Source organism: Tasmannia lanceolata, unplaced genomic scaffold (assembly GCF_043159265.1).
Source record: "Tasmannia lanceolata isolate RefF3 unplaced genomic scaffold, GAP_Taslan_0.1 ptg000037l, whole genome shotgun sequence".
Taxonomy (NCBI): Eukaryota; Viridiplantae; Streptophyta; class Magnoliopsida; order Canellales; family Winteraceae; genus Tasmannia; species Tasmannia lanceolata.
Window position 1 is genome coordinate 4023368 of NW_027518714.1, and position 11301 is coordinate 4034668.

At 37.9% G+C, this 11301-nt stretch overlaps 1 protein-coding gene across 1 annotated transcript; it reads left to right on the forward strand.

Annotated features, from left to right (window-relative positions):
• The first annotated feature begins 561 nt into the window (after nt 1-561).
• Nucleotides 562-8816, forward strand: LOC143860905 (protein FATTY ACID EXPORT 1, chloroplastic-like). Its single transcript, XM_077371756.1, has 6 exons — nt 562-808; nt 5805-6045; nt 7422-7589; nt 8179-8225; nt 8313-8353; nt 8457-8816. Exons 1-6 carry the CDS (start codon nt 686-688, stop codon nt 8548-8550), a joined length of 714 nt encoding a protein of 237 aa, XP_077227871.1. The 5' UTR covers nt 562-685; the 3' UTR covers nt 8551-8816.
• Nucleotides 8817-11301: the final 2485 nt, after the last annotated feature.

Here is an 11301-nt window from a genome sequence, read left to right on the forward strand (position 1 = left end):
TGGGCCACAATGTAAATAGGTTGTGCCCCAAAAATCATTTCCATAAGATGATCACAACCCTACAATCTATAGAGGTTGCATAAGATGTAGTTTCTATTTAGATCGGAGGGCTAGGATCAGCCTATGGAAATGATATTTTGGGACGCAACCTATTTACGTTTATGGCCCATCAAATGGACGGTTTGGATTATCCTACAGTGGTATGGGCGGGGCCTACGTTGTTTAAAGATGGGCCCACCATTCCACCAAGGGTTTTGTTGGGCCCACCAACTGTTCATGTTGTGTGTGTGTGGAGAGAGAGAGAGAGACCGGTCAAATGGTGGGAAAGTGACATATGCTAATGTTTAACGTTAGCCAGCCGTCGAGGGGGAGGGGGGAATAGCCTACAGGGAGGGGGCGAAATTATGATGAGAAACCTGTCCACTCGCCGAGAAACAAAAGAGAAAGTAAACAGGAAATTGGAAAATAACCCGTTGAGGAAATTTTTTCTGAAAGCTATACACGCTTACAAGTGTGTATACACACCTGCCGAGTGCCGCCCACTTAATTTTGGTCCTTTTCCACCTACTGAGTTTCCAGAACCATTGAAAATTTCTCCCTAAAACAAACCCCAACCCCCTACGTATAAAACGAAAAAGACAGTGTGGTCAACCTCCTCGCTAAAAAAGCTCAGATTTCCTCATCAATGGAAGCTTCTCTTCAAAGCTATGGGCGTTTCAATTGCAGAATTCCTTTCTCTGATGGGCTTTGCTTCAACTCCAAGGTCCTCATCGGATCCGTTTCTTATGGGAGACGCATACCTTTACGCGTAATTTCTCCAACTCATTTCTCTTCAATTTCCTTTTCCAATTTATATGGGATTCCTTATGAGTGGTTACAGTAACTTTCCAAACTAGATCTCGGGCTATTTGAAAACTGCATAGTTGGGAAAACACAGGGATTTTTTTTTCTTTTTCTGTAGGAAATATGGAGAACTATGATGTTGACCAAAAAGAGTAATCCTTCGTATTTACTGATGTTGCTGTAATTTATCACAAAAAATTACAATCTGTTTCCACTTTCAATTTTTTTTAATACTGATGTAAAAAGGCTTAGTGGGATGCTCTTTGAAAGTGGTATCCTTTTTTTTTTTTTTGGGTAATGGTCTCTTTGAAAGTGATATAAGAAGGTTAAGGTGTGTATATAACGAGGATTTTAATATTTGTGAAGAAATTGAGATTTGTATGTGATTGATGGAAATAACAGAAGCATTATTGAAATTGGTAAAGTGTGCATACTACGAGGAATTTAATATTTGTCAAGATATTGAGATTTGTATGTGATTGATTGTTTTGTGGAAAACAAAAAACAGAAACATTTTTTAATTTGGTAAGGGTAAAGGGGCACAAAATGAGTTTTCAAAAGTGGTATGAACTATGAAGACTTTCAAGTAATTTCTTTAGTAATGGAGGAAGAAGGTTTGCCACCACGGGAAAGAAAGGAATGCCAGGGTGTCAAGGGTCTGGTTAAAAGGCCTCGTTACATTTCTCACTACCAAGGCGATAGTTCTCACTATTGCATGGGTTAAAATCCTTACAGAGTTTAAATTCGTCTCAACTCATGACTTTTGGTATGGTTGGAGAGATATCTGTATCAGTAGTGAGCAGACTCAGGTTATCAATAGCGGGTGGGTTCCGTCAGAGATAAGCAAGCTGAAATTGAACTTTGATTGGTCAAGTTCGGGGAGTCTTGGACTGGCTGGAGTTGGAGGTCTCATTAGAGATAGTCATGGGGTGACATCAATGGCCTACTTGGGTCCATTAGGGATGACGGATTCAGATGATGCGGAGATTAGAGTGGTACTTCAAGGAATTTGGCTCATTGAACCCAACCTCTTTGATAGGCTAATAGTAGAGGGTGACTCCCTCAATGTCATAAGGTGGCTCTCTAGGGGTCTTCCCCTCACTCTTGGAGATTTGCTCATTGGATCGATGAGATCAAGGATCGGGTTGTAAAATCGTCTATTTCCTTTAAGAATGTAAGAAGATTCGAAAACTTAGAAGCTAACAGGCTTGCAAAAGAAGGTGTAGCTAGAGAGGCTAGAGATTTTTTACTTTCTTCCTCAAGTGGGCTGTATCCCATAAGTTTTTGATGTCATTTATGTACTGACCATCTCGGTCACTGGGGTATTTCCCCTTTTATTTAATATTACTCTTATGATTTCAAAAAATAAAGGGTTTGCGACCACGACAGAAGTTTGAAAGTTATTCACAAGGGGGCTTATTAGCATCATTTCATCATCTTACAGTTAGTGTGTAAACAATGATGGTGTACTCAAAAGACTAGCTGAGAGTCAACCCAACTTGGTCAAGTCTCGTGTCTAGTTAAAGAGGTCACTTGTGTTTCTTTTAAATCCTCTTTAACCTTGACACTCAAAAAGGAAAACATGAAAAATCATACTAGTGTATAGGCCTTTTGAACTCAAAAACTTGATTTGAGTACTCAACTGAGTTTTGTGTTTACCGGCAACTACTTTCTATTTTAGAGAAGCCTAGAATATAATGAATACTGTACTACTTCTTGCTTCTTAAAAAGATAACTTTTTCCCTTTTAAAAAAAAATCAGAAATTATCTCTGAATTAACTTTTAAAACTTTGTTAAACTCTGCTCCTATCTTAAGTTGCCAAATAAAACCCATAGACACCTATTTCAGATCTTAGAATCTTTTCAAATTGGAAAGATTAAGTTCTACCTCCAAAACGCTATTCGCGTTCTTTTTTAGAAGGTCTACTAGAACCCACTTAAATTTTACCGCACCAAAAATATCATTACAAATCATAACGACACATCCCATCCCACCATTTTTCATGATGAATGGAGCCTTGTAGGACCCATTGTTGACATTAGGACAACATTTCACTTACCTTGGGGCCTACTTTCTGATGAACCCTCATGAGTCATATTTAATGATGGGACCGGAATTTGAAAACATGCACAAGCTACTAGGGAACACCGTGATGGTGGAGTTTGCATCAGTTGAGGTCAGTGAGGTTGATTCGGAGGTATGGCATATGCGTGAGGCATATGAATGAGTTGGGGTTGATGGAAATTCATAAGCAGAAATTGCTTAAGGGAGTTCGAAATGGAAAATTGGATTTTTGCAAATATTATGTGTAGTGGGAGCAACAGAGTCAGGTTTAAGACAACAAACGCAAAACAATGAAGGTATAGTTGACTATGCTCACTCAAATGTGTCGGTGTATTTCATGAGAAGAAAGTCTGAAGTCTTCTTCAAATTCAAGCATTGGTTGGCAGAAGTTGAGAATTAGATGCGAAAAGGTTGAAATGTCCATAGACTAATTGACACGCAATACATGAATCGTAATTTCTTAGTTTTCTGCAGAGACCGAGGAATCAAGTGTCACTTCACTAACATGGGTACCCTACAACAGAACAGTGTAGTTGAAAGAATGAACATGACCCTTCTTTAGAGAGCCCGGGCATGAAAGTCTAAGGGCAACTGCAGACTCATGGTGTCTTTGTCTGGCGTGGTATCGGAAAATTTAGGCCTCTTTTCCAGGAAGGGATTAGGTTTAGGGTTGACAATTGCCAGAAAATCAGATTTTGGTTCGATTAATGATGCAGTGGCAGAGCCCTTAGTCTGGAGTTCCATGGGCTTTTTAGGATGGCCTTTGAAAAGGATATCAGTGTGGCTGATTCATTTTGCAGAGTTAACAAGAAGGTGGACTGGAGTGTTAGATTTTGAAGAAATTTCTTCAATTGGGAGGTTGAGCAGATCACTTCTCTCCTTAGTCGAATAAATTCGACTTACATTAGGAGGCACAACACGGATTAGAGAATTTGGAGATGGGATCCACCATTGAACCTCAGCTTGGAGAGCATGAGTATCTAAGGCTTCATAGAGGATTAATGTCTTTTGTTGGATTGTCTGCTTGGAGAAGATCTTCACTGTTGATCATCTTTGTCAGAGAAAAAATAATCATCGTTAACCATTGCGCTCTATGTATCACTGGTGTTGAGTTTGTCGATAACATCTTGATCCATTTTTTATTCATGAGCGAGATTTAGAAGTTCGCTTTCAGCCTTTTCAGGGTTAGTTGTGTCATCCCATGCCATAATGCTGAGCTTCCAGAGACTTGGGAATTTGCTATGTGGTCTTCTAGAGGTAGAACTATTTGGCATCTCAAAATTTTCAGTTTTTCTGTGATAATAGGCTACATTTACAGTGACAAAGGATCCAGTCAAATCATTCGTAAAAATTCAGCATCGTCATATGTGATATTGTACATATCTCATTTTCAAAGTATTGAAATTTAGTACTACAGCATGAGCTGAAGTAGTTGATGATTTTACAAACCCTCTTCTGACAAAAAGTTCTTGTAGCTCAGAGTGCTTAGTGATTACTTGGGACTGCAAGTTTTTACATTAAGTGAGGATGTTGAAGATAATGCCGATCTCCTCTTGTTTTTCGGACTCTACAATACACCTTTCTCCATCCACCTGTCGCTCATCTGTTCATTTTCCTATTTTATTTTCATGATTCACCCATGTTTATGTTTTAGCGTTATCAACATAGCTTAGGTTGAGGATTCAACGTGGCTTATTGAAGGGTTTTGGATATGTATGTAATATTTGGAGTCATAACTGATATTGTATTTGGGACCCTCGCTTGGTGTGGCCATTTCCTTCTAAAGATCTTGTGAGCCCTGGTGGTGGAGAGAATGGAGAGGAAGTTGGCTGAGCGAAAGAAAGGATACTTTTCCTTCTCCTTAGCCAGCGATGCGGCCGACAGGGGCTGCTTAGTTGGGCCAGTCTCTACCCCTTTGGTAATATCTTTGTATACTCTTTCTCCTTAATAAAATTTTAGTTTATCAAAAGAAAAAAGAACTTCAGTTGAAGATATAATTATCATTTGCTTAAAGAGTTGATCATGAGCTTTGTAGTAAAGGTTCATGTGAGACATGAAATTAGGTTTTGGACCATTAATGGAAGTTTTCAGTCGCGTAGCCAATAACTTTAATCCTCCATACAAAGGAAAATGGTAAATTACTTTTTTTTTTTGAATGGTAACGGTAAATTACTAAATTCTATTTTTTTTTATAGGTCTTTGTAAAATCGGATGAACATTTGATGAACTTTTTCAGGCTAAAAGTCCTCCTTTTCAGAGTAGTTCTCTAATTTTTAGGATTGGTTAAGTTCTTTGTCATAGGACAGCTTTGCTATTTATTTATTCGTTTCTTATCTGGCCATTTTATTGCAGGTTTAGGGCATCTGTGTTGGAAACCACAAAAACTTACTTGGATATATCCTTATATTCATATAGTCATATTTGCATATAATCTTATATGCAAATATGGTCATAATTAGTTTTATGCCTGTTTAATTAATGGCTTCCCAAGTGGTTTTAATGTCTCATTTACAAATAAGAATAACTAAAAAAATGTTATTTGCAAATAAGGGTTGATCTTGGTGGTATCCAAAGAGGCCCTTAAACTTTTGATTCAAAACACTCATTCTTCATGCACACAATAAACTTAATTTTACCTTCTTGGTAGCTTTAATTCCATCTGTGATGATTGTTTTCTTAAAGTGTGGATAACCACTGTTACTTCTGTTCATTTACTATCCTGTCATGACTGGTGGGAAGTTGAATTATATTTGAAGGCTCTGAATTTAATCTTTATTGTTCTTTGAAAAAACAATTAAATCCTTGAAGATATTATTGCAACAAGTCAGTAGTTTTTTCTCGAGAGAAAACAAGTCAATAGTTACACTCACTGGTTATAGGACCTTTTACTATACAGTTGTTAGTTTCTATGCGCCTAGATGGAAGCAGCATGGAAACTCCAGGCTCAGAGACTAAGACTACTTTAAAGTATACAGCCGAGATACCAAACAAACACATAGAAGGGGCAGTGGAATCATATCCAACTACAGAACAGGTTGATGGAAACTTAGGGATGGAGACATCCTTAAATACAAATGGTGGCACCCAACAGCAAAAAACAGCAAAGATCCATGATTTCTGTTTTGGGATTCCCTTTGGTGAGTATGCATCCATCATTATTGCCAACTTTTCATCTCTCAATATTCATTCTATGAAATTGTGAAGGGCTTGTTAATCAGGGCACGGGGAAATCTGTTTTTCAAATTTGTTTAGGTTCATTATATTTGTGTTCTTTACATGGTTCAACAAGCATGTTCTGCTTCACTTTTAAGCTTTTCGTCTATATGATAATAATTCTGTGTTTAGCTTTATTAGTCATCATCTTTTCTGCACTTGTCTTTTTATTTTGTCTTTTGGTTTTCATGATGATATCTTTGCTGATTAAAAAGGGAAGCTGGTTTTTCACGTACTTGTTTTTGGTATATTTCCGTTGATCCCTTTATCTAGAGTTTTTCATTGGCCCATACAACTCACTGTGAGCTGTCGCTCCAATGAAAAATTCTAGACGAAGAGATGGGTGGAAAGATTCCAAAGCAAGTGGGTTGCAACATAATTTCTCTGAGAAAATTTTAAGTATTCATTTGCAATCCATTCTTTATCATTTCTTAATCCTTCATGAAATGAATTGAAAATCCGTTTGATCAAAGGGTAAAACAGATTCGGACTGATAATGGGATAGAAAATGATATGACCTCTTTCTTTCATGAGCATGGCATCATACACCAATGTAGTTGTGTTGCTACTCCACAACAAAATGGAAATTATAAGTATTCTCTTTCAGTTTATTCTCTACCTACAGATTATAGGTTGCCATTAAAAAAACTGACAGATTGTAAGTTATTTTATACGAGCCCCATTTCCGTCCTCCTTGGGAAGAGAACTTGGGGTTGAGACCTGTGTGTTCGCGTTAGTGGGATCTATTTAAGTGGGGGCACCCCCATGGCAGTTTGGTCCATCTTTCCCACTAATGCCTTGGTTGGAGGATAACTCTCAGCCCTTTGCACTTTTTATGTTTGATGGTCATTTTAGAATTTCCTCCTAATTGCTTTAGCAACCAACTGTTCGAATCCTTCACTGTGAGTGATTTCTTTAAAGTATACTTATTGCAGTTAAAACCATTCGCAGACTCTCATAAAAAGCAACTTCAATACTGTAGTCTCTGTACTTGGTTGGTATCACAATCTTGTTATTAATCTAACATTTGATATGGCTTTTACTTGTTCAACCTACATCTAATGCTCATCCGGCATGCATAGCATGTGCATGTCACCCATTTTTCAACCTGTGGTTTTTGTATATGCATTTGAATTCTGACATATCTTAATTTAATTCTCAGTTCCATCTCTAGATTGATTCTCTGCTAATTTTTTTTTTTTTTCATTTTGAGCAGTTAATCAAATTCTATGTCTATGATATATCAGGTGTCACACACACCTCTCATTTCCCATATGAATTTGTTTTTATCTTGCCACAGGTGGGCTTGTTTTAAGTGGTGGGCTTGTTGGGTTTCTTTTTTCAAGAAATCCTACAACTCTAACCACTGGTGTGCTTTTTGGAGGTGCTTTGCTGACCCTGAGCATCTATAGCTTGAAAGTCTGGAGGCAAGGGAAATCTAACTTCCCGTTAATCTTTGGACAAGCAGGTATCTGAAACTTTTCTTTTGGACATTATTCATCTTCTTTTTTGAAGATCACAATCTATTTGTGCTATGGAATTTTTAGTATATTAAAACATAGATATATATACAGAGAAAAGATTTCCTACACACTAGTGTAGATAAGTTATCTACACATTAACTTTAGTACAGTGGGGGGCTACATTGTTTGGGTGATCCAAAGCATTCATTTGATTGGCCCTCACATAGATAGGGTGTGCCCAAAAAATCAGCTCCATAGGATCATTCTAACCATTCAAACAGTGGAGGCAAAAAATGGACAGATTTGTGAAGGTTTATACACGTCCATTTTACCGCCACAAATCATAGGGTTGGGATGATCCTATGGAGCTGATTTTTTGGGCACACCCTATCTATGTGAGGGCCAATCAAATGAATGCTTTGGATCACCCAAAAAATCAGCTCCATAGGATCATTCTAACCATTCAAACAGCTAGAAACATAAACCAGAACCATTTCATATCGTTCCTTCTAGTGCTTACTACTATGTTCATGCTTGTAGGCTGTTATCTTTCATGAAATTATATAATTTCACCATGCTTTCTTGACATTGCAGCACTTGCTGCGGCACTTCTTGGGAAGAATTTTCAGACGTACTCTTTGGTAGGGCATACTGTACACAATCTTTTGTTTTACCAGTGCCGTAATCTGTTTGTATTGCTTTAACCATGATGCTTATTGGTAGTGCAGACCAAGAAACTCTTTCCTACTGGGTTCTATGCTGTTGTGAGGTAATGCAGGATATGGCTTTTGGTATTATTGTTTACTAAGATTGTAGGTTCAGAATATTACCATTTCTAACATCTTCTATATATTTTTTTTTCTATATGGCAGTGCCGCAATGCTGTGTTTCTATACCTATGTCCTGATATCTGGAGGAAACCCACCACCAAAGAAGTTGAAGTTGGCAGTAAGTCGCCCTTCATAATTCAAAACCTCAAGGCCATAATCATTTTATGGTCTGGAGACCCACTTGTGCATGCTCAGGTACGCCTTATCCATTGGTAGGCATGAAAATGTAGTTTTCATTTATATATAGGGTGTTTTAGATGAATCTCTATGTAATGGAATGGCTAAAAACACTTCTTTAGTTTCCTCTTTTGCACTTTGTTCCTTGGCATGAATTCTTATGACTTACGTGGCATTATTATTTGTAAAATGAGGAGTGGATCAAATCTGCGGCTTGTTTCACAATTGCTGTCTTAGTACTCCAATTTTTTTTTCCAAAATCTGTAGATGTAAATAGCATACAGCCATGAGTGACCTGTCTATCATATTGGCTGTATCGTGGTTTGTTTCCTGAAAAATGAGATTCATCAGTATCCGGAGATGTACTACACAACTTTGGCCCTTCACTAACTTCTATTCAAGAACATGCAATCTCTAGGGTGTTCTCCATGGTGTTTGAGGGTGGTTAACGAATTCAGTATGATTGGGCTTTCTCCCAAGTATGCTATGGTTGAAGATTCTTCATATACACTATTTCAGTAATTATTATTCAATAAATCATTGATGTTTGGTGACTAGTCTTCAATGTGCCAACTCATTAGGAAATGGGAAAGGGTTATTTGCTAAGTTTAATATTGTACAAATGGGAAAGGGTGACTAGTCCTCTTCCTTGCAAATGAATTTATAGTCTAATATTGTACATATTGCACAATCAGTTTTGGATGCGTAAGCGGTTTCCAAAATCCAAGACAAATAGGGCGTAAGAGAAAAAAAAGACGACTAATACATATTCAAGTAGAAAAATTATCATAATTATGATTGCTTCAATTTCATAAACTGAACTCAACTCAACTCAACTAAGCCTTTGTCCCAAACTAGTTGGGGTCGGCTAATGAATCCTTTAGAAAATTGTCATGAAGAAGGTGAAAGGATCTACCCGGCTCAAATTGACTAAGTCTACTCCTGACACTAGTTGGGTTTGTCTACATAGATCATTTTCTTTCATTCTAACCTATCCAAGGTCATGTTCTCTATTATGTTCCTAGCCCTCAAGTCTTTCTGCACTGTTTCTACCCAAGGTGTTTTCAGTCTCCCCCTACCTCTTTTTACTCCATCAACTTGGCACGAGTCACTTTATCCAAAGGCCTACGTTGGATATGCCCGAATCATCTTAAGCGGCGCTCTCTCATCTTCTCCTCAATTGCTTCTGATCATGAGTAGGATTGAATTTTTGCTATGGGTGTCGCAACTTTGGGTCATTTAGGTTGTCTTACTCTATGTAGATTAGTAAAGTGGTCTCTTGGTAGGTGGAGTAGTAAGTGTTGTTTGGTTGTCATGTAAGCAGTAGTAAAATGCTAAAAAAATAGAAGATGGTGTATTTGCTAGTGGTTTTGTGAAGCCGAGAATTTCACCTCAAAAAAAAAAAAAAAAAAAAAACCCCTCTTTTTTCATGTGTTTTGCTGATGGCTTGTTGGAGGTTAAGATGGATGCCAGGCCGACTGCGTGAGTAATCTCCTAGTAGTTCTGTTGTTTGTCGACCAAACACCGCTACTAGCCGACATGGCACCCAAAACCGAGATTAATTACTTAGAAAGTTGTGCTTAGGAAACCAAGCAAAGCCTTGAAGGTGACACAGCGTGTACTTGCTGAAACTTATAATTGAAAGGAGGGAATTGTAAATCTTCTTATTGGATTTTTTTTTTTTTAAAGTCACATAATTGATTGGCAAGTTACATCTTCTCAACAAATCGTCATATGTTGCAAGTTGCAAGTGCGAGCTCAAATTCCCTAGCATTTGGTGCTTCCTTAACCACAACTTGCTTAATACAAGCACATTATATAGAACTCAGAGCAATGCTTGGTAGAGCAAAACCTACTTGTAAAACTGAGGCACACCCAATATAATATAGTGGCTCCCTCTTTTGATCGATTCGAAGTTCCCAACCCTATACTGATAGGCTCGGCATTGGACCTCATATGACCCAAAAATCAAGCTAATCTTCCAATTCTAACATCCAGTAATGTATGTTTTTGTTATTGAACATCGATGAAAGATAAAAAAACATATTTTTGGATGTTAAGATTGGATGGTTGACGCGATTTTTGGGCCATGAGAGATCCAAAGCAAGACCAATGGAATGGACAGTTTGGATCAATCAAAGGTAAGAATCACTATGTTGTAATGGACACGCCTTGTTGTATTACAATGAGGCTAAATTGCAAGGAGACAAAGCTACTTGTTTCATAGTAAGCCCGATCTTTTGGGTGATTTGGACCATCTACCGAGTGCGGCTAGGCTAGGCTCTGTTGGACTGCAATGCCCCGTAACTTGCACTAATTGTGCAGTCCTAATTAGCTATTGAGATCTACTTTTCACAGTTGAATTGAGACCATTGCCTACATGTAGGTTCTGTTGGCTCTTGATTGAACGATTGGATCATCTGATTGGTGGGGTGCCAATTGTGTATCTAACATGGGGCCTGGCAAAATGGATAACTTAGAATTGGTCGAATGTGGGACCTGCGCTGCAATAGTAGCCATGGGTCATTGAATTATGCGATTTGATGGAAAATTCTCTTTGGCTTGTTTCCAATGCCCTATAACCGTATCTTAATCTTTCCATGTGTTAATTGTTGCGTAGGCCCTGTTCATTTTAGATTGTGAGCCCCGAACCGATTATTGGATTGAAAATAAAATGTAATTTTGAGTCCAATAATCGGTTAATTTTGAG

What these genes read in the sequence shown, in the direction of transcription:
- LOC143860905 (XM_077371756.1), top strand. Translation starts at nt 686, where the DNA reads ATGGAAGCTTCTCTTCAAAGCTATGGGCGTTTCAATTGCAGAATTCCT. An exon ending in CTGTTTTGGGATTCCCTTTG is followed by an intron (nt 6,046 to 7,421) that starts GTGAGTATGCAT and finishes ATCTTGCCACAG; the next exon opens with GTGGGCTTGTTTTAAGTGGT. An exon ending in GGGTTCTATGCTGTTGTGAG is followed by an intron (nt 8,354 to 8,456) that starts GTAATGCAGGAT and finishes TCTATATGGCAG; the next exon opens with TGCCGCAATGCTGTGTTTCT.